Source organism: Pan troglodytes, chromosome 5 (assembly GCF_028858775.2).
Source record: "Pan troglodytes isolate AG18354 chromosome 5, NHGRI_mPanTro3-v2.0_pri, whole genome shotgun sequence".
NCBI classification, from domain to species: Eukaryota; Metazoa; Chordata; class Mammalia; order Primates; family Hominidae; genus Pan; species Pan troglodytes.
In genome coordinates, this window is record NC_072403.2 from 183,179,182 (window position 1) to 183,201,964 (window position 22,783).

General features: G+C 50.8%; 1 protein-coding gene and 2 pseudogenes across 1 annotated transcript; all 3 read left to right on the plus strand.

Annotated features, from left to right (window-relative positions):
- Nucleotides 1-9,831: 9,831 nt before the first annotated feature.
- On the plus strand, nt 9,832-11,911 carry LOC112207434 (uncharacterized; annotated as a pseudogene).
- A 231-nt stretch (nt 11,912-12,142) lies between these two features.
- On the plus strand, nt 12,143-13,142 carry LOC129144421 (mediator of RNA polymerase II transcription subunit 29-like). The gene is made up of 2 exons (XM_054686996.2): nt 12,143-12,947; nt 13,002-13,142. Exons 1-2 carry the CDS (start codon nt 12,208-12,210, stop codon nt 13,111-13,113), a joined length of 852 nt encoding a protein of 283 aa, XP_054542971.2. The 5' UTR covers nt 12,143-12,207; the 3' UTR covers nt 13,114-13,142.
- Nucleotides 13,143-13,338: 196 nt separating this feature from the next.
- On the plus strand, nt 13,339-15,258 carry LOC129144424 (putative uncharacterized protein FLJ44672; annotated as a pseudogene).
- The last annotated feature ends 7,525 nt before the right edge of the window (nt 15,259-22,783 follow it).

The following is a 22,783-nucleotide window of genomic DNA, read 5'->3' on the forward strand; positions in this document are numbered from 1 at the left end:
GGATGGGACCTTGAAGACTGGCTGCTCCAGCCCAAGAAAGCCTGACTGCATCCCTCATCTCCTTCGCTGCTGGGCAGATGGAAGAAGTGGGCTTGCCGGCCGAAAGTCTGCCAGAGTTCCCGGAGGCTCCTGATGACGGGTAAATTGGCACATGCTTCACTCAATGATTCCACAAGCCCTGGGGGTGAATGAGACACAGGGCCTGCCCTCAGGGAGTTCCCATCTAGTCAGGAAGCCGGAACAAACCATTCCAACTGGGGTGAGAAATACCAAGACCAGCTTGACCAGTCTGCAAGTACCGTGGGCTCTGCTGACTCTGCCGGGAGGTCAGGGAAGGCTTCCTGGAGGAGGCAGTGCTTCCGTAAGGCCTTGGAGGGTGAGTGGGGGCTTCTAAAAGCAGTCCAGGCAGTGGGAGTGGTCTAAAACGGCCTGGAGAGAGAAAGCCAATGGGGCCGGGGTGCTGTGGACCCGGGGTCTCCTCTCCAGGGGAGGGTTTGTTAGGAAGGTGTGAGGCTTGAGGCAGGAGGTGGGGGACGTGATGGAAACACCATGGAGAAACTGGTGTAGGCTCAAGTTCAGACCTCAGACCCAAGTCTCCCATTCTGATCTCTTTCTACTCCTGAGGGACCTCAAGGACGGAGCCCGCCCCTCCTCCTTCCCGGCATAAGCATCAGGTCAGCTGCGGTGGAGAAAAGGGTCCCTTGTGCTTGGAAAAAAAGCAAGCATTCCTACACGTCCTGACTCTGCCCTTTCCCCTCCCCTCCACTCCCTGGCTCACTCTGGGGGCCTCTGGGTGCTTGCTCGTGGCATCTTGGTCCCGCTACCGCCACAGATGTCCCTTTTGGGAGTAATCAGTGGCAGTCCAGGGCCGTGTCTCTGGGGAGGCCTATGGGGCCAGCTCCACCCTCCAGGAGCTGAGCAAGAATCACCCTGGCTGGTGGGCCTGTCTGCTCCCCTGAGTCAGACTCCCCAGGAGGCTTGAGAGTATCTGAATCTTGGGGCCCATGCCTGAAGCCCACAAACTTTCTCTGCCTACCAAGGGCCCCTCAGGAACGCTGGGTGAACAAATGCAGAGCCAAGGAGTTGCACAGCCAGAGTCCCAGTGTGCTCAGCCCATCAGTGTGTGATGGAAACAGAGGCCCAGAGAGGTCAGGTGACCTGCCCAGGGCCTTCCAGCCCCACACATCAGGCCTTTCCCAGGTTGCAGGGAAAACAGGACCCCAGCCCCTACACAGTCCCTGGCTACCTGCTGCTCATGGAGACTTGTTTCCCCATCTTTAGGAAGGGTTTTTATGTGAAGGTTTTTGCATGCACTGGTCTGAACGCATGTTCACAGCCCTGCAAGGTGGGTTTGATTCTCATCCCCATCTTGCAGGTGAAACAGGTTCCCAGAGTCTGAGTAGTTTGCCAAGCCCACACAGCCAGGAAGGGGTGAACCAGGACTCAAACCCAGGTCCTCTGACTGCCACTTTCTCTCTCTGGGGGTCAGTACCCCCAGTCCCTTCCCTCCTGATCTGTCGGAGACTCAGCAGAGACACCAGGTGAAGGCTCAGTAAGCTCAGGTGCATGATGGAGACCTGGGGTCTTGTCACTGTCCTGCCACCTCATCCGCTGGCTTTGAAACCATCCGTGCTACTTCAGGCTTCCCCAGAGGTGTCTAACCTGGCCCCCAAACTCAGCCACCCCACCCTAGCCTCTGGGGGCTGAGGCAAGGGCTCCTCTTTTCTCCACACAGAATGGGCACCCTCTGGGGGCCTAAGGTAAGAGGTGGTCTATTTCTAAAAGGCCTGGTGTCTAGTTAAGCTTTGGGTATCTTCTTAGCTTTGCTTTTTTGGGGGTCTCATTCAGAGAGGAGATTTGACAGCCTCTCTGAAGACACAGAAGTGAATGGCAAAGCGAGAAGAGGCTGTATCCCCCACCTACCATGACTTCCTTATTAGGCACATGGGGAATAAGTGGCCTGAAGGGGCACAGCTGGGACAAGAACCCAGAACTCCAGCCCCCCAGTCCAGGGCTCTCTACTGCCCAGGCTGTGCAAATGGGGCTGGGACCGAAAGATGGGGACAGTCAGGCTGGGAGGCAGGCTTACTGGCCAGCCAGCCCAGGGGCAGCACGGGCACTCGGGCAGGAACTCCCCAGGAAGTTTGGAAACCTTCCTTTCCTAGGATCTCAGCACCCTTCTAGATCCCGTGCAGATTGTCTTTCTGTTAAAGCGTTTTGAGGCCGGGCACGATGGCTCACGCCTGTAATCCCAGCACTTTGGGAGGCCGAGGCTGGCGGATCACCTGAGGTCGGGAGTTCGAAACCCGCCTGGCCAACAGGACGAAACCCCGTCTCTACTAAAAATACAAAAATTAGCCGGGCGTGGTGGCGCACGCCTGTAGTCCCAGCTACTCGGGGAGGCTGAGGCACGAGAATCGCTTGAACCTGGGAGGTGAAGGCTGCAGTGAGCCAAGATCGCGCCACTGCACTCCAGCCTGGGCGACAGAGCAAGACTCCGTCTCAGAAAAAAAAAAACAAAAAACGCTTTGAGAAGCTGCAGAAGCGGCTCTGCCTTTGACCCCGAATGGGCATCTTTACTCGGGTCCATCATCCCCACAAAGACAGGAAATCTGATGCCAAAAAAAAAAAAAAAAAAAAAAAAAAGTCATTCCAGGTGTCAGTAACCAGGCGCTGCCTCCAGCCCCGCCCCGCCCGCCGCCCCGCCCGCCGCCCCGCCCGCCGCCTGCGCCAATCCCCGACGGGCCCGTCTTCCAGCCCCGAAGCGGTCACCTCCTGACCTCTAGTGGCGAGCGCGGGGAACTGCGCCCCGGCCCGTCCGCCCGCCGAGCCCGGGCCGTGCATGCCGTGCCCGTTGTTCCTTCGCAAACCGAGTGAACCTCCCGATGCATGGACTCTGGCTGTCGTCGACGCAGACTCTCGTGCACTGCTTAACCCCGTTTTGCTGCCATGTGACGGCTGCAGACACTGTTGCAGACACTGTCCTCAAACTGCAGTCCCACAGACAAGTTTTGTATTTTGGTCTGACCTACCCGAAGGTGTCCTTTTTAAGTCTTATTTGTTAATATTTATAATGACATATAATCCAAAGTAAATGGAAACGTCATATTGCGATCTCATTGCCTTGGCGAGACTCTCACCTTTTAATAGATTTGAAGGGGGTGGGGGCGGTGGCTCACGCCTGTAAGTCCTAGCACTTTTGGAGGTCGAGGTGGGAGAATTGCTTGAGGCCTGGAGTTCGAGACCAGCCTGGTCAACATGGATAAACCACGCCTCTAAACACACACAATGACAATTAGCCTAGCGTGGTGGCACACACCTGTAGCCCCAGGTATTCAGGAGGCTGAGGTAGGAGGAGGAGGATCGCTTGAGCCTGGAAAGTGGGGATTGCAGTGAGCCGAGATCACGCCACTGCACTCCAGCCTGGGCAACAGAGGGAGACCCTGTCAAAAAAAAAAAAAAAAGATTTGGAAGGGTAGGAGGGGAGGGTGGAAAGACGGAGGAAAAGGCAACTGAAACCTACTCCGGATATAGTCTTGTTACTCTTCACCAGGAACCCATTTGAGGTAGGCCCTCAAGTTACAGATGGGGAAACTAAGGCCCAGAGAGGTTAAAATACTTTGACAGAATCACACGGCTGGTCGATGGCAGAAGCAGGATTCAAACTGAGGCAGCCGAAGACTTTTTGCACCAGGACCTCTCGGCCATGCTGTTGTCCACTCATCCAACAAACAGCCGTGGAGTGTTGACTAACGCCAGCCCGTCTGAGGCTCCAAGAGTCGTACATTTTAGAAGGTAATTTAAGACATGTACTGCTTAGGTTTGGAGGGAAAAAAATAAACCTTCCTAACCACAGATTAGTGTATTAGGACTAGTAGCAATCCCCACACTTTATATTTTCATTCCACCTTGTTAGAAAATGTTGATCAATGGTTGAATACAGTTTATTGTACATCATTCTTTAGGTCAGAAATTTCTCGAGATAAAAGCCTTTGCTTTCTAACATCGACTAACGAAGAAAATGTATGTCACTGAATGTGCAAACCTCTCAATCTCTTTCCTCTATGTCCCCCTTCAGGGTCAGGGTCAGGATCCAGGTCCGGGTCAGCGTTTCGCATTTAGTCAGGGTTTGGTGTTCGGTTTTGGCCGGGTTAGGGTGGGTTAGGACTCGGGTCATAGTTTTGGGTTGGTGCGGTTGGCATCCGTGCTGGAATTTCCTTTCTGGCTGTCACCGTGACCGTAACCCGAATTCTGGTTCCACTGCTCTCCCCTGTCTAATTATCAGGGCTCTTTTCACCGCTGGCTCCATTCATTGCTTGCTCCTCCTGCTTATCTCTCCTGTCCAATCTGCAGAGCTCGCCACCTTCTTGTTCCGCCCTCTTCTCCCTAACATCCAATAGCAGCCTTCTCCGCTGTCCTTGCTCCGACCACTCCTGTCTCTTGCCCAATCAGCAGGCTCTACCAATGCTTACTCCGCCCACTTCTCTCGTCCAATTGGCAGGGTCTCCTCAGTGCTCGCCCCACCTACTTCATGCCCGTCCAATTGCATGATCTCAGTGCTAGCCCCGCCCGCTTCTCGCTCCTATCCAACCAGTAGAGACTCTACCAGTGCCCACCCTGCCCACTTCTCTTTCTTATCCAATGACAGGATCTCCTAGTGCTCACTCCGCCCACTTCTCTCCCCCATCCAATCAGCGAGCTCTGCCAGTGCGTTGCGTTCCTGTCCTTGGGGGAGGGAGCCCGGGGTCTCTCGGGGAAACGGAAACGCAGGCTCAGATGTGCGGGTCCAGTTTCGAGGCGACGCGGCCGAAGCGCTCTTCCGCCACACAGTGGTTTTGTGGGGCAAAGGCCGCGCGATTCCGCAGGCCCTGACCCTGCAGGGACTCAGGATGGCCCTGGGCGCTTTGTCCGGGTGGAGCAAGGGCCCGCCCGGCGGGACGTGTGCGGGCGGCTGCGCAAATGGCCCCGCCGGCACCGCGCGGGCCTGGGGATGGGGGCAGCCTGGGGAGGCAGTGCCTGCGGGTGCCGCCCACGCCGAGCGCTCTCTGCCTCCCCGAGCACTCGCTCCGGACTCCAGGGCACCGTGCACCGAGTGCCATCCCCGCTGTCCGCACAGGGGCTCGGCTGGGCTCCCGCTCCCTCTCTCGGTGGAATGAGCTTTTGCAGAATGAGGGGACAGACTTCGAAGGAAACACATGCAGGCCTGACACCTAAAGAGAAAGCCAGCTGTCCCTGTGGTTTATTTCTAGTATTTTGTCTGATTGCTTTTCAGTGAGTCAGTGGTAGCCAACATCTTTAGTTCCTAGTACGTACCAGTGCTGTTTGAACACTCTCCCTGCGCTCTGTGCTCTTCCCATGATGAAGTGAAAACTTCATGTAAGGACAGGGAAAGTGTATCCTGGCCAGCTGTGGGGCTGGATCCACGTGGGGTCAGCCCATGGCATGTTTGGCCATCACACCGTGCTCACTGCTGCTCCTTCTTTTCCTTATACTGTTATGACATCAGCGTCTCTCCTGACACCACCTGTGCCTGCTCATATTTAGGCCTGATACTGCCCAGTTGTGTGACCCTAGGCATGTTCTCAAACCTCTCACCTGTAAAATGGGGATGGTGCTAGGACCTGCCATGGGGTGGTTGCAAAGGTTAAGCGGGGGTGGTTAACCAAAGCCTAGGAGCATCAAGGAGCACCATTGAGACACAGTGAGTATTTGTGGAATATTAATTCTTAATTCTTTAATAATTCTCTAATGAATTATTTACTTAATTCCTTTAGGATCAATCATCATTTATTCACTCAACTGTTAGGCTCATCATTTTCAGTTAGGTTAGGGATAGCATAGGGTTATGACTGTTAGGGTTAGGGTGGGGATTAAAATTCTATATGAGATTTGGGTGGGGAAACAGAGCCAAACGATATCATCAGTCCAATATTTTATATTAAGAGTTACAGAGATGTCGAACTCCTTACCAACTGATAACTATAGTGCCCACATTTTGCTCATGGGGAAACAGAATTAGAAAAATAAAATATCTTGCCTAGACTCCCAGCTAGCAAGTGACCTATGCCAGGCTTGAGTCTACCGACAGATCTGAGGTCTTGGACTTTTAATTACTATTCCTATTCAAGTCTATCATTTTGGATGTATTTCCTGGGTGACAGGGTGAGAAACAAAAAAAGAAACCCAAAAAGTTTGTTTGTGAAGAAGAAGGAAAACTAGTTTTATGTGGTGTCATCAAGAAGTGAGAAAAGAAAATGTCTTGATCATAGAGCATGATCTGATACTTTAAAAGTTGCCGAGAGGTCAAATAATGAAGGCAGATGGGACCTTTTGAGCTTACTGGTGACCTTCATATGAGCAATTTCACTGTTGGAGATGAAGCCATGTTGGTGTTCAGTTACTCAACATTATTCAACATCCCTTCATGCTAAAAACTCTCCATAAACTAGGTATTGATGGAACGTATCTCAAAATAATAAGAGCTATTTATGACAAATCCACAGCCAATATCATACTGAATTTGGACCAAAGCTGGGAAGCATTCCCTTTGAAAACTGGCACAAGACGAGGATGCCTTCTCCCACCACTCCTATTTAACATAGTACTGGAAGTTCTGGCAAGGGCAATCAGAGAAAGAAATAAAGCATATTCAAAGAGGAAGAGAGGAAGTCAAATTATCTCTGTTTGCAGATGACATGACTGTATATTTAGAAAACCCCATCGTCTCAGCCCAAAAACTCCTTAAGCTGATAAGCAACTTCAGCAAAGTCTCAGGATACAAAATCAATGTGCAAAAATCACAAGCATTCATATACACCAACAATAGACAGCCAAGTCATGAGTGAACTCCCATTCACAACTGCTACAAAGAGAATAAAATACCTAGGAATACAACTTACAAGGGATGTGAAGGACCTCTTCAAGTAGAGCTACAAACCACTGTTCAAGGAAATAAGAGAGGACACAAAACAATGGAAAACCATTTCATACTCATGGATAGGAAGAATCAATATATTGAAAATGGCCATACTGCTCAAACTAATTTATAGATTAAATGCTATTCCCATCAAACTTCCAGTGACTGTCTTCAAAGAATTAGAAAAAACTACTTTAAATTTCATATAGAACCAAAAAAAGAGCCCGTATAGCCAAGACTACCCGAGGCCAAAAGAACAAAGCTGGAGGCATCACACTACTTCAACCTATACTACAAGGCTACAGTAACCAAAAGATCATGGTACTGGTACCAAAACAGAAATATAGAACAATGGAACAGAACAGAGGCCTCAGGAATAATACCACACATCTACAACCATCTGATCTTTGACAAACCTGACAAAAACAAGCAATGGGGAAAGGATTCCCTATTTAATAAATGGTGCTGGGAAAACTGGCTAGCCATATGCAGAAAACAGAAACTAGACCTCTTTCTCACACCTTATGCAAAAATTATGTCAAGATGGGTTAAAGACTTAAATGTAAAACCCAAAACCATAAAAACCCTAGAAGAAAACCAAGGCAATCGGGTTAGGGTTAGGGTCAGGGTCAGGGTTAGGGTCAGGGTTAGGGTCAGGGTCAAGGTCAGAGTTAGGGTCAGGGTCAGGGTTAGGGTTAGGTTAGGGTGAGGGTGAGGGTTAGGGTCAGGGTCAGGGTTAGGTTAGGGTGAGGGTTAGGGTCAGGGTTAGGGTCAGGGTCAGGGTAGGGTCAGGGTTCGGGTTCGGGTTCGGGTTAGGGGTTAGGGTTAGGGTGAGGGTTAGGGGTTAGGATGAGGGTGAGGGTTCGGGTCCGGGTCAGGGTCAGGGTCAGGGTAGGGTCAGGGTTCGGGTTCGGGTTCGGGTTAGGGGTTAGGGTTAGGGTAGGGTTAGGGTTAGGGTAGGGTTAGGGTTAGGGGTTAGGGGTTAGGGTTAGGGGTTAGGGGTTAGGGTTAGGGTTTAGGTGTAGGGTTCGGGTTCGGTTTGGGGTTGGGGTTAGGGTTAGGGTTTCGGGTTTGGGTTAGGGGTTAGGGGTTAGGGTAGGGGTTAGGAGTTAGTGGTTAGTGTTAGTGGTTAGGGTTGGGGTTAGGGTTAGTGTAGGGTTAGGGTTAGGGTTAAGGGGTTAGGGTTAGGGTTAGGGTTAGATTACAATTTCTAACCTGTTTTATTTATTTATTTTTTTTCGGAGACAGGGTCTCCCTCTGTTGTCCAAGGCTGGAGTGTAGTAGTGCTATCGCAGCTGACTGCAGCCTCAACCTTCCAGGCTGAAGCGATCCTCCTACCTCAACCTCCCACGTGGCTGAGACTACAGGTGCTTGCCACTATGCCCAACTAATATTTGGAATTTTTGTATACGTGGATTCCAGAGGGGTGACAGCGAAACATGAGTAAGCATGAAATTTGGTATATGCAGAGATGGGGGGCTGGAACTAATTCTGTATACTGAGGGACGACGACTGTATATGTTTTTACAATTATGCTGTAGGATACATACTGTTGCATAGGCTTGAAAATAATAATTTTTAATTGAGTGGAATAATAATAATATTGATAAAAGTAGCAGCTGGCCAGGTGTGGTGGCTCACACTGGTAATTGCAACACTTTGGGAGGCTGAGGCAGGAGGATGGCTTGAGGCCAAGAGTTTGCGATAGGCCTTGGAAACAAAGGGGGAGTCACCATCCCTACAGAAAAATACATGAATTAGCCTAGTGTGGTGGCATGTTCCTGTAGTCTCAGCTACTTGGGAGGCTGAGGTGGGAGGATCACTTGAGCCCAGGGAGGCTGAGACTGCAGTGAGTCATGATCAGGCCTCTGCACTCCAGCCTGGGTGACAGAGTGAGACCCTGTCTCAAAACAACAAAAAAGTAGCAGCTAACATCAACTGACCTTTTACCAGGTGCCTATGGATACCATAGTTTAATTTCTTAGAACTGTTTCTTATTTCACTTACCAACTCTGTCTTCAGTTACTCCCAGATTTTTACTGTGTGTGTACAGATGACCTTTTGTTTAGATTGAATTGTCTCCCCAGAAGTAAGATTACTGTGAGTCATGGTGAATGGACATTCTCATTACCCTTGATGTAAATTGACAGGGTTTTGGGTGCCTCCCAGCTATAATCTTAGCACTTTGGGAGGCTAAGAGAGGAGGATTGCTTGAGGCCAAGAGTTGGAGGAGGCAGTATGGCAGTATGGTGAGACCCTGTCTCCATTATTTTAAAAAATTGACAGGCTTTCCCCTGGAAGGCTTATACACAATTTAAACACCCCTCATAGTATAAGAGAGTGCCCATTTCACTGCACCTTTGCCAGCGCAGGGTATTATAATTTAGTGAGTCATTTTTTGTTTGATTATTTTAAATAGACAAAAGACCTCATATTACTTTACTTGTCACATTTCAACATCTTTCCTCAGCTTATTAGCTCTATTTCTTTTCTGTCTGTAAATGGTTGTTGTTGTTTTGTTCTTTGAGACAGGGTCTTGCTCTGTCACCAGGCTGGACTGTAGTGGCATAATCATGCCTCACTGCAGCCTTGACCTCCCAGGCTCAAATTTCAGCATTCCGAGTAGCTGGGACAACAAGTGTGCACCACCACTCCCAGCTAACTTTTTTCTTCTTTTGGATAGAGACAGGGTCTCACTGTGTTGTCCAGACTGGTCTCTAGCTCCTGGCCTTAAGCAATCCTCCTGCATTAGCTTCTCAAATTGCTGGAATTTCAGGCATGAGCCACCATGCCCGGCCTGGGCTAGTCCCATATTCTCTAGAGTTCTCTTTACTTTGTGCTAGCCAATCTCTCATTATGCTGTTCACCTGTTATAATGAATAATTCTCTATATTAAATTTTACCACTTTAAACTTTTGAGTGGTTTATGCTTCCTGATTGGACTCTGACTAATATGTTAGGAAGGGTCCCAGGAGGTAAACCCACACAGATGGGATTTGGGCATAGGTTTGGTTTCCCAGGGGGCAGTGCTGAGCTCTTTGCCAGTGGGAAATGGGATGCTGGTGATTTCCAGTAGGTGACCTCACAGTGACTCAAGCTACCACTTACTGTTGATTGTGACGAAATGCCAGCTGAGGCACATGCCTTGGGAGCTAAGTGGTTGCTGCCCTTGACCACTTTGAAGACTGTTTTGGGAAGGGTCGCTTTGGATGCACTTGAGCAGGGGTCCCCAACCCCTGAGCCATGGAGCCGCAAGGAGCCACACAGCAGGAGGTGAGCGGTGTCGAGTGAGGGAGTGAGGGAAGCTTCGTCTGTATTTACAGCCACTCCCCTTTGCTCACATTCCCGCCTGAGCTCCGCCCTCTCAGATGAGCAGCAGCATTAGATTCTCATAGGAGAACGCACCCTGTTGTGAACCGTGCATGTGAGGGATCTAGGTTGCGCTGTCCTTATGAGAATCTAATACCTATTGATCTGTCACTTTCTCCCATCACGTTCAGGTGGGACCATCCAGTTGCAGGAAAACAAGCTTAACACGCCCACTGATTCTACATTATGGTGAGTTCTATAATTATTTTATTATATATTACTGTGTAATAATGGAAATAAAGTGCCTAATAAATGCAAATGTGCTTACATGTTTTGGCCCAGCTCCTACCTCCCGGCAGCCTCTCCAGGCCCAGAACTTTCTCCAGTCAGCCTCTACAGACCAAGCTCATGACTCACCATGGCCTATTTAGGCCCATACCCTACGTCACGGCAGTCTCCGCAGATGAGGCTACTGCCTCACAACAGCCTCCACAGGCACAGCTCCATCGTTACAATGGCCTCTTTAGACCCAGCTCCTGCCTCCCAGCCTTCTCTCCAGGCCCTGAACTTTCTCAAGTCGACCTCACCAGGCCCAGCTCATGCTTCTTTGCAGCCGCTCCAGGCCCAGCTCCTGCATCTTGGTGGCCCCTCCAGGCCCAGCCTCTACCTCCCGTCAGCCTCTACAGTCCCAACATCTGCCTCACAGCAGATTCTTCACGCCCAGCATCTACCTCACTGTGGACCCCCCAAGCCAAGCTCCCAACCTTTCAGCAGCTTCTACACACCCATCTCCTGCCACCCAGTGGCCTCTTTAGGCCAAGCTCATGCTTCACAAGGGCCTTTCCAGGCCCAACTTTTGTCTCATGGCAACCTTCCCTGGCCAGATTCCTGCCTGTCTCCCAGCAGCCTAGACAGGCCCAGGTCTTGCCTCACACTGGCCTCTCTACATCCAGCTTATGCCTCACGGTGGCCTCTCCAGGCCCAAGTCCTGTCCCAGGACGTCATCTCCGGGCCCAAAACTTACTCAAGTCAGACTCTCTAGTCCCAACTGCTGCCTCCTGGTGGTCTATGAAGGCCCAAAATCTCCTCAAGTTGACCTCTCCAGGCCCAGCTCCTGCCTCCTGTCAGCGTCTACAGGCCCAACCTCTGCCTCATGGGGGCTTCTCCAGGCCCACCTCTTCCTCTTGGCTGGGTCTACAGGCACAACTGCTGCCTCACAACAGCCTTTTTTGGCCCAGTTCCTGTCCAGCTCATGGCGGCCAATGTAGGCCCAAAACTTCCTCAAGTCAAACTCTCCAGGCCCACCTTCTGCTTCCCGGTGGCATCAACAGGCCCAGCTTTGACTTGAGAACAGCCTCTGCAGGCCCTGCTCTTGCCTCCCAGGGGCTTTTTCCAGGCCCAGCTCTTGCCTCATGGCAGCTGCCCCAGGCCAAATTTCTGCCTGCCTGCCAGCAGCCTCAACAGGCACAGCTCCTCCCTCACAGTGGCCCATTTAGGCCCAACTCATGACTGTGAGGCCATTTCCAGGCCTAGTGCCTGCCTCGTGGCTGACTCTTGAAGCCCAAAACTTCCTCAAATCAGCCTTTTGCCCAACTTCTGTCTACTGTCGGACTCTACAGGCCAGCCTCTGCCTCACAGTGGACCCTCCAGACCCAGATGGTGTCTCACTGTGGCATCCTCAGGCGAAGCTCCTGCCTTTCGGCAGCCTCTCCAGGCCCAGCTCCTCCTGCCTCCCAGTGGCCTCTTTCGGCCCAGCCCAGCTCATGCCTCCCGGAGGCCTTCCCAAGCCCCACTTTTGACTTTCGGTGGCCTCTGCAGGCCTCGACAAGGCCCAGCCTCCTGCCTCCCGAAGGCCTGCACAGGCCCAGCCTCTGCCTCACAGCGGACTCTCCACGCCCAGCTAGCTGTCGCCTCACTGCGGCCCCCCGAGTTCAAAGCTCCTGCCTCTCGGCTGCTTCGGCAGGCCCAGCTCCCGCCTGCCAATGGCCTCTTCAGGCCCATGGGGCTCATTCCTCACAACGGCCTTTCCAGGCCCAGTTTTTCCCTTCCGGTGGCCTCTCCGGGCCCAGAACCTCCTCAAGTCGGCCTCTCCAGACCCACTTGCACCCTCTGGGCATCCTCTCCGGGCCCAGCTCTTCTTCCTGGTTGCGTCTCCAGGCCCGACTCCTGCCTCTCAACAACCTCTTTGGACTCAGTGCCTACCCATCTCCTGGCGGCCTTGGTCGGCCCACAGCTTCCTCAAGCCAAGCTCCCCAGGCCCAGGTCAGGCCTCACAGTGGCCTCTCCAGGATGAGCTCCTGCCCTCCGATGGCATCTCCAGGCCCCAAATGGTCTCCGGTCGGTGGGCTCCTCCACGCCAAGCTTGGGCCTCCCGGCGACCGCCGCAGGCCCAAGTTGTCCTGAAGTCGGCCTCTCCCGGCCCTGCCTCCCAGCAAGTAAGCAAGCTCTTTTGGCTCAACTCCTGCCCAGCTCCCAACCGCCTTTGTAGGCCCCGAACTTTCTCCAGCCAAGCTCTGAGGGCCCACTTCCTGCCTCCTGGTGGCCTGTACGGGCCTAGCACTGGTTGGAGAACAGCGTCTGCAGGCCCCGCCCTTGCCTCCCAGGGGCCTCTCCAGGCCCAGCTCTTGCCACCACGGCGGCCTCCCGGGGCCAAGTCCCTGCCTGCCTCCCAGCAGCCCGCGTGCGGCCCAGCTCCTCCCTCACGGTGGCCTGTTGATGCCCAACTCATGCCTCTGGCACCCTGCCCAGAGGCGTGAGCCCCTTGCCTCACACCGGCCCCTCCCACGCGGACAGAGGTCAGCATGAGCCCCTTGCCTCACACCGGCCCCTCCCACGCTGAGAGAGGTCAGTGTGAGCCCCTTGCCTCACACCGGCCCCTCCCACGCTGACAGAGGTCAGCGGGAGCCCCTGCCTCACACCGGCCCCTCCCAGGCTGACAGAGGTCAGCGTGAGCCCCTGCCTCAACAGGCCACCGTGAGGGAGGAGCAGGGTCGCACGCGGGCTGCTGGGAGGTAGGCAGGGACTTGGGCCCGGGAGGTCGCGGTGGGGCGAGAGCTGGGCCTGGAGACTCCCCTGGGAGGCAACAGCGGGGTCTGCAGACACCGGTCTCCAGCCGGAGCTGGGACTGTTCAGTCACTGGGAGAAGGGATGTGGGTGTGAAGAGCTTGGTTGCAGAAACTTCGGGGTCTACAAACGCAGGCGGGAGCTGAGCCAAAAGAGCTTGTTTGCTGGGAGGCGGGAGATGCAGCCAGGAGGAACAGCTGGGCCATGCGGGAGGCGGAGGCCAGACCTCCTCAAGTTGGCCTCTCAGACCCACTTGCAGCCTCCCGGAGTCCTCTCCGGGCCCAGCTCTTCCTCCCGGCTGCATCTCCGGGCCGGACTCTGGGCCGACTCCAGGTCCCAACAACGTCTTTGGACTCAGCTCCTGCCCAGCTCCTAGCGGCCCTGGTAGGCCCACAACTTCCCTAAGCCAAGCTCCCCAGGCCCAGCTCAGGCCTCACGGTGGCCTCTCCAGGCTCAGCTCCTGCCCTCCGATGGCATCTGCAGGCCCCAAACGGCCTCCGGTCGGTGGGCTCCTCTAGGCCCAGCTTGGGCCTCCCGGCGGCCTCTGCAGGCCCAAGTCGTCGTCAAGTCGGCCTGGAATTGGGCCTGGAAGAGCAGCAAGTCGGCCTCCCCGGGCCCAGCTCCGTCCTCTCGGCGGCCTCTCCAGGTGGAAAACTTCCTCGAGTCAGCCTCTCCAGGCCCAGCTCCTCCTGCCTCCCAGTGGCCTCTTTCGGCCCAGCCCAGCTCATGGCTCTCCGCGGCCTTCCCAGGCCCCGCTTTTGACTTTTGGCAGCCTCTTCAGGCGCAGAACTTGATCTCTAGTCGGCCTTTGCAGGCCCGGCCTCCTGCCTCTCGAAGGCCTGCACGGGCCCGGCCTCGGCCTCGGCATCACAGCGGACTCTCCACACCCAGCTAGCTCTCACCTCACTGCGGCCTCCCCAGTCCAAAGCTCCTGCCTTTCGGCTTCTTCGGCAGGTCCAGCTACTGCCTGCCAGTGGCCTCCTTAGGCCCAGCTCATTCCTCACAACGGCCTTTCCAGGCCCCATTTTTCCCTTCCGGCAGCCTCTTGGCCTCTAATTTGTTTATCTTTTGTGTATAAATCCCAAAATATTGAATTTTGGAATATTTCCACCATTACATATTTTGATAGGTAATTTATTTGGAGTGAGTTTCTGCACCATGCCCGAATTTTTTATTTTATTTTCCTTATTATTTGGTGTTAAACAGGTTTAATGATGGTCATGGCAACTTTTTGGCACAATGAAAAATATCGCCCATGATCAACGTGTTCTGTTCTGGGGAAGGGGGCAAAGGCAGGGTGAATCACTTTCTTAAAAAGTATAGCTCAAGTTGGGAGTGCAGAGGGAATGGGGAGAAAACCCTCCCGCTGCCTGTGTCGAAGTGCAGGAGCCCCCACCCCCATACTCACCTGAGTCCAGCCCCTCTGGGGAAAGAAGGGGTGCATGAACTCCCCCTAGTCCACAGGCGCCTCCCTGTGGCCCAAGGCCCTCTTCACACTCCATCTTGTAGCCCAGCAGGAGCTATTTTCCGAAAAGTGAAAAGCTCTGAAGGTCCCACAATTCATGGTATGTACAGGGGCTCGGAGGAGGGAAACTGCCCAGCTTTCCCCCGGCACAGCTGCAGGGGTAGGGGGTATAGATAAGAGGAGCAGGCCTTGGCCAGGCGTGGTGGCTCACACCTGTAATCCCAGCACTTTGGGAGGGGGAGGCAGGCAGATCACGATGTCAGGAGATCGAAATCAGCCTGGCCAAGATGATGAAGCCCCGTCTGTACTAAAAATACAAAAATTAGCCGGACGTGGTAGCGTGCACCTGTAATCCTAGCTACCCGGAAGGCTGAGGCAGGAGAATGGCGTGAACCCGGCGGGAAGAGGTTGCAGTGAGCCAAGATCGCACCACTGCACTCCAGCCTGGGCGACAGAGCAAGACTCGGTCTCAAAAAAAAAAAAAAAAAAAAAAAAAAAAACAAAATAGGCAGGCCTTACTCCATCCCAAACTGAAAGGATTAAATGGCTTTACCTGGGAGAAGATAACCATCCTGCCCTCCATTGCTACCCCCACATATTATCCATGTTCTCAGGGGGTACTGTGAGTCCTGGGATCTTTGGGGTTGCCCACCTGCCTGTGGTAGTTATGGAGACCCCCAGGTGTTGAGGCAGGGCTGGGGTGTCCCCTTCCAACCAGGCTGTCAAGGCCCCAACTCTGGGGCAGAGGCAGTGGTAGGGCAGCCAGGGTTGCGCCAGAGCCTGAGCAGGGGCCCTCACCAGGGGCTGCAAAGTGGCCTGGAGCTCCATACTGAGTAGAAGGCTTTGGGTGAGAGTATGATGCAGTGCCAGACACCACCTGTGTCAGTTCCTGTAGTGCCTGACGGTCTATTTCCATGCCGTCCAGGCTGTGTACCCCGCTGTGGGAGAAGGCTTGGGCCAGGCTGAGCCAGGTTCCCTGACCGTGTGCAGCCGTTCTGCCCCACAGAAGCTGCTCCTTGGTATCCGAGCTCTGGAGTGTTTGGGCTGCAACTGACAGGAGTTCAGAGGACACCCCAGGGGCAGTGGCAGTGCCCATCTCTGATATGCTCCGCTCCCACGAGCCCTTGTTACACTCCTGCTAGCCCCTGGCTTGTGGGCTTGGCCTCTGAGCTGGACTTCTTTCGGTCCTTGTTTCAAGTGGGCCACCTTCACCTGGAAGGCCAGGTCGTATTTCTGCATCTCATTGGGCCCCAGGGTGTACCACCGCTCGCTCAGCATCTGGCTGATGGTCCGGTTATCTTGGTTGGGGTGACCCTGGTGCGCCCCGCCAGGGCCTGGTGCCGCTTGCTGAAGATCACGACCGCCACTCATGGGCCACCGGATGTGGTCCTTGTCCCATTTGTTGGGGCTGCGTCCATCCTTCTCAGAAGATGAGTCCTGTTCCTTGCGCAGGGCACTGAGGGACTGGGCCTGACATCATCTGAGTGGTAGAGGCAACTGGGTGTCAGGAGACATGATGGAGAGGAAAGCATCATCATGGTCATTCTCTGTCTCACTGTCCAGCAGGGACTCCCCTGAGGGGCCCAGGGCTCCTCCTCCATGGTGGGAGGTGAGCTTTTACCAGGTTCCACCACCCCCAAAGTGTGTGGGGTTGCGGGCCCTGGGCTTTCAGGGCAGGTGGCTCCAGGGGGCCGCCCAGGGTCAACACTCCCTGTCCCACCTGGTGGACGCTCATGAGCAACAGCTGCCAACTTGGCAGGTTGTTTTCTCTGGTTGGAGGCCACTGAGTGACTGGCAGGTTGCTGGGCCTCGTGTGGCTGCAGAGAGGGGTGAAGAAGGGGATGGAGTACCAGGGGAACATGGCCACAGAGTGACCTTCCACATTCCTCCACACGAACATGCTGACGCCACGGGAGGCCTCACTGAACGCAGGCCTGGGGGCCGAGTACTTGGTCCGGGCAGGGGGTTCCTGGCAGGGGCTCACACCTCCTCGCCCCCTCCTCAGCCAAGGTGGCTTGGGCCCAGAGAAGGGGAGGTTGGAGAGGAGCAGAAGGCCAGGCCTCAAGTTTTGATTTTTTGTTTGTTTTGTTTTTTGTTTTTGAAATGTAGTTTGACTCTTGTCACCCAGGCTGGAGTGCAGTGGCACGATCTCAGTGGCCTTCATACCTGGCTAATTTTTTGTATTTTTACTGGAGGTGGGGTTTTGCCATGTTGGCCAGGCTGGTCTTGACCTCCCTACCTCAGGTGATCCACCCACGTCAGCCTCCCAAAATGGGATTACAGGCATGAGCCACCACTCCCAACTTCATTCATTTTTACTTGAAAAACTCTGTTAAGCATTTTTTTAAGGTAGACCTAGTAGTCCTGAATGCCCTCAGCTTTGTTTGTCGAGGAAACATGTTATTTCTTTTTTCTTTCTGAAGGACAGCTTTGTCAGACATAGTATTAGTTGCTGGCAGTTTTTTTCTTTCAGCACTTTGAATGTAGTATTCGATTCTGTCCTGACCTGCAAAGTTTCTTTAACTTTTGACTATTTGATTATATTGTGACTTGGTGAGTATCTATTTGGTTTGAACCTCTTTAGGAATCTTTAAGCTTCATGGATTTAGATGTCTAAATCTTTCCCATGATTTAGGCTGTTTTCAGCCATTCTTTAAATAAGCTCTCTTCTCCTTTCTCTACTTTCCTTCTCAGACTCCCATAACCTGACAATGGTTTGCCTAATGGTGTCTTGTTGGCTTTCTTTTCTCTGCCTCTTTTTTTTTCTTTTTTTTTTTGAGACAGAGTCATGCTCTGTCACCCAGGCTGGAGTGTAATGTGTGGTCTCGGCTCACATTGCACTCCAACCTCCGCCTCCTGGGTTCAAGTGATTCTCCTGCCTGAGCCTCCCAAGTAGCTGGGACTACAGGTGTGTGCCACCACACCCAGCTAATTTTTGTATTTTTAGTAGAGATGGGGCTTTGTCATGTTGGACAGGCTGGTCTTGAACTCCTGACCTCTTAATCTGCCTGCCTCGGCCTCCCAAAGTGTTGGGATTACAGGCTTGAGCCACCACACCCAGCCTTCTTTTCTCTTTTTTATTCTTTTTTTCTTTGTCCTCTGACTGGATAATTTCAGAAGATCTATATTCAAGTTTACAGATTCTCTCTCCTGTTGAAGTTTACTATTGTGTTATATCACCCAGTCTGGTCTTGAACTCCTGGGCTCAAGCGATCCTCCCACCTTGGCCTCCCAAAGTGCTGAGTTTACAAGCATGAGCCACTGCATCCAGTCAGTCCCAGCACTTTGGGAAGCTGAGGTGGGAGGATCACTTGAGCTCAGGAGTTTGAGACCAGCCTGGGCAACGTACTGAGAACTTGTCTCTATATTAAAAAAAAAAAAGTCTTTGGGAGGCCAAAGCGGGAGGATCACCTGAGGTCAGGAGTTCGAGACCAGCCTGGCCAACATGGCAAAACCCCATCTCTACTAAAAATACAAAAATTAGCCAGGTGTGGTGGCACACGCCTGTAGTGGTGGTGCATGCCTGTAGTCCCAGCTACTCAAGAGGCTGAGGCAGGAGAATCATTTGAACTGGGAGATGGAGGTTGCAGTGAGCTGAGATCGCACCAGTGCACTCCAGCCTGGGCAACAGAGTGAGACTCCATCTTATAAAAGGAAAAAAGAAAGAAAAGAAAAATTCCATATCTGAGTGTTTACTCCTGAGTTTTTGAGATTGTTATTAAGATCGTGCTCTACTGTGATGATTTGGGTTTGTTTGATAATCAGAAAAAAGCATATTCTTTTGGGTGTTCAGCCACACTGCTTTGGTGTCACAACTGCACATTGGTTTCACAGCTGCAGGACAAATTTGAGCATCTTAAAATGATTCAACAGGAGGAGATAAGGAAGCTCGAGGAAGAGAAAAAACAACTGGAAGGAGAAATCATAGATTTTTATAAAATGAAAGCTGCCTCTGAAGCACTGCAGACTCAGCTGAGCACTGATACAAAGAAAGACAAACATCGTAAGAAGCAATAGTTTCTCCTACTCTTCTGTGAGCCTTATCATTCTACATCCCATCTTCCTGTGAGTTTGTCTTTGTAGCACTTAACTCTAATTGCAGTTCTCATTTTAAAAACTGGCTTGCTTATTGTATATTTTCCCCAACTAAAGCGTGAACTCCTAGCAGGGCATGGTGGCTCATGCCTGTAATCTCAGCACTGTGGGAGGCCGAGGTGGGTCGACTACCTGAGGTTAGGAGTTTGAGACCAGCTTGACCAACATGATGAAATGCTGTCTCTACTAAAAATACAAAAATTAGCTAGGCGTGGTGGCTGGGACCTGTAATCCCAGCTACTTCGGAGGCTGAGGCAGGAGAATCAATTGAACCCTGGAGGTGGAGGTTGCAGTGAGCACAGATCTCACCATTACACTCCAGCCTGGGTTAGGGTTAGGGTGAGGGTTAGGGTTAGGGTTAGGGTGAGGGTGAGGGTTAGGGTTAGGGTGAGGGTGAGGGTGAGGGTTAGGGTGAGGGTGAGGGTGATGGTGAGGGTTAGGGTGAGGGTTAGGGTGAGGGTGAGGGTGAGGGTGAGGGTTAGGGTGAGGGTGAGGGTGAGGGTTAGGGTGAGGGTGAGGGTGAGGGTTAGGGTTAGGGTTAGGGGTTAGGGTTAGGGTACTGTAAATAATTTCACATTATTACTAATAATAAATTATTATTTGTATTACACTATTACATAATGTAAAGGCTATTAAGACATGTTTGTCTTCAAAGAATGGCCTTGGTTTCTGTGGGCAGTGCCTCCTCATGGAAGGGTAATGCATTCCTGCTAAATCATGGACAAAACGGGCTTCCAGGAGCTACAGGCTGCAGCAGCAGCTTCTCCTCTACGTCCTTCACTGCCTCAAACTGTTGTTGACTTTGAAAGCTTCTTTCAGTCTAGTTTTATCAACAGAGCTAGTATTTCATGAGGTTCTACTACATACCAGGTTCCGGAAAGCTAAGTGCCTTTTGTTTGCTATTATTCACTAAATACAAATCACAACTCTCTCCTCATTACTCACACAACAAAATTTAGCTGAGGGAGATTGAGTGACTTTCCCAGGGTCACATAGCTACTAAGAGCAGAGTCATGTTTAGATTCATGTGGGAATATTGAACACAGAAATGAACCAGTGGAAACATCCTATGTTCCAAAAGCCTACTCAAGCCATTTGTTCTTATTTTAAGGAAAATCTTTATGCTAATTTTAAACTCCAAATACTTATGAATGGCATAGATCTACAGATCTGATTCTGATGTAAGAAATGATGGTCACCAGCTGGTTACTGCTACCACCCCACAACCCCGAGCATACTGGATGAATGTCTAAGCCTTGTGGTTAGTGGGGACAATGCTGGTGGAGTCTGAAGTTGTCATGCAGTGACTCATGCAAGCTTAGGCAGATTTGGTGATATATGACACAGAGATGCAAAGAAATGTTGTAGCTGACACACACAGGCTGGCTCTGGGAGATGCAGAAGGAGCACGTCACCCAAAATAGAGCCAGAGAGACATCCTTAAGGAAGGAGCAAAGGGGCTGCATCTTAAAGAATGAAGAAAGGATTTGTCATGAGAGATGGGGCAGGAAGTTCTTGAGAGGCAGAGGGAGAGCATGAGAATGTTGGGAAGGGAGGAGAGATTCTCGCACATCTGGGAAGCTGACAATCCATCAGCATGGCCAGAAGGAAAATAAGGAGGAGGAGCAGAAATAGATGAGGCTGGATATAGAAGCAGGGCTGAAGCTGTGTCGATTGTGGTAAAGAGTTGTGATTCTCTCCAGAACGCAATAGGTAGCATTCTAAACAGAGATCTTTTAAAACAAGAGTCAGCAAGTATTTTCTGCAGGGGGCTAAATGTTAAATATTTTAAGTTTTCCAAGCCATATGGTCTCTCTCTCAATGACTCAGCTCTTCCATTATACCATGAAAGTAGCCAGAGACATTATGTAACACATGTATTGGCTGTGTCCCATTACAACTTTACTTACAAACGCAGACTGTGTCAGACATGGTCCATGCATGGTAGTTTGCCACACCCTGTTTTAGAAAGCTCAGGTTTATGATGTGATGGAGAATGCCTACAAGAGCTCTTGTTTTAAATGGTAGAGTGAACATACACTGGAATTCTATCCTGCTTGACCCAAGCTCTTGATAGCGAAAGGTAGAAAAGATAGATGGTAAATAGATAGATAGATAGATGGTAAATAGATAGATAGAGAGATGGTAAATAGATAGATAGATAGATAGATAGATAGATAGATAGATAGATAGATAGATGGTAAATAGATAGATAGATAGATGGTAAATAGATGATAGATAAAGAAAATACATAGCTGTTCCAGAAAACAGAAATGGATAACTTCATGAATCAAAAGCAGAGTAATATACTTTAGAAAGGAAGCAGGCCGGAAAACCCACAGTTGCAAAACAAATAGAATTTCCAACTGCCTCTTGTAGCCCCTTCCTGGAAGTAGTCACAGCCCAGGGTGTTCGACTTCTTCCTCTGTTTTTTGTTTGTTTGTTGTTTGCTTTTCTGTGGGGTTTTTGTTGTTGTTTGCTTTTTTTAAAAAAAATTCCCTTTCCCTGCTTTTTGGTCACAGCAGCCTTTGTCACTTCAAACACCGCAAGTGTTCTTTAAAAAAATTATATCAACCTTTCAATTACAATGCAACATGTCTGAAACTTGGTATCTGGAGAGGTGAGTTGGACAAAGGAGCCCTTGTTACAGCACATTTTCATTCTTCAAATTTCACCTTGCACGCAGTAACAGACAGTGCACAAAGCCACTTCCTTATGGACGGAAATTCTGAAATCCTTTTATGCCTGGCCTTTCCATCCTTCAACTTCCCCTCTCCCATGCTGTGAATGATTGTATTGGACATTTTTGTTTTAATGTCAGTGACAGGGGAACACAGGTAGCTCTAATATAGCTGTGACCCAGATGCTTCTGTTTCTAGCATGTATTTATTTTGCAGCAAACATTTACATCCATGATGTTTCACTGTCTTTTGAAAATAATTAGGCAATATCTCATCTGAGGTAGGATGTTTCTAGGGGTTGTGTTCTGAGGGAGGAAAACTAATCTGTTCTCTTTCCACTGCATTCTAGGAACAGTAAGAGGACCTTGTGCATGAATAATTTGTTTCCACACTACAGAGTGGGTAATAAGCAGATTAGTAAAAACAATTCTGCTTCACTTCAATAACAGCCTCCTCCAACTCATTTTTTCTCAACAAACTTATTTTTCCAGCAGAAGAATCCCAGACTTCTTAGAGAACCCAGTGACTTTTTGCACCTTAAATCTGTGAAATCCTCATGTTTTCTTCTGCCGTATCCATAGTTCAAACAAAGATGAGGCAAAGCTAGACGCATTCCTGAAGGAACCCAAGAAATTCCTCTCTTTCTTTCTCTGGAATGAAATGAATTCTCTAGACCACCAGTTCTAACCTTCAAAAACCAAACCTGTTTGTGAGATCTCCTTCAAATACTACTGTAGGCCCCAGTGTTTATTCATTAAATTTTTTAAATATTTGTTTTATTTGGAATCCATGTATTTGTAATTTTAGTGTTTGTATTAATATCAGGGAGAAATGTTTAAATCTGTCTATGCCATATGTGCCTCTGGCTTATTGCCCAATTAATTGTAGTCTCAGGCTAAACTTTGGTTTCTGTCTTTAATTTTTGTCAGAAGAAATATAACTGATCTCAAAACATCTGCTTTTATTGTAGGGGCTTGTGCTGCCATCTCCATTCCTCCCTGTTTTCTTGCAATCTGGGTGGAAGTTCTTTAATATGAACATTTCAACCACCTTCATTCTACCATGTCCACTATCAGCACATTCAAACTGATCCAGCCAAGGCTGTCATCTTAGGCCAGGGATTTTTTAGGAATCTATTTTGCTGTGATGCGGCTGGAACCCCTTTGACTCACTTTATCACCCCAGGGTTCTTTTCATTTCAGAAGCCCAAGAGGGCAGAAAAAGAAGTAGGTGAGCAATTAAACACTCTGAGTC

Coding starts and splice junctions, on each gene's coding strand:
- LOC129144421 (XM_054686996.2), top strand. CDS start 12,208: ATGGCCTCTTCAGGCCCATGGGGCTCATTCCTCACAACGGCCTTTCCA. Junction 12,948..13,001: donor CGGTGGCCTGTTGATGCCCA/ACTCATGCCTCT, acceptor CCTCACACCGGC/CCCTCCCACGCGGACAGAGG.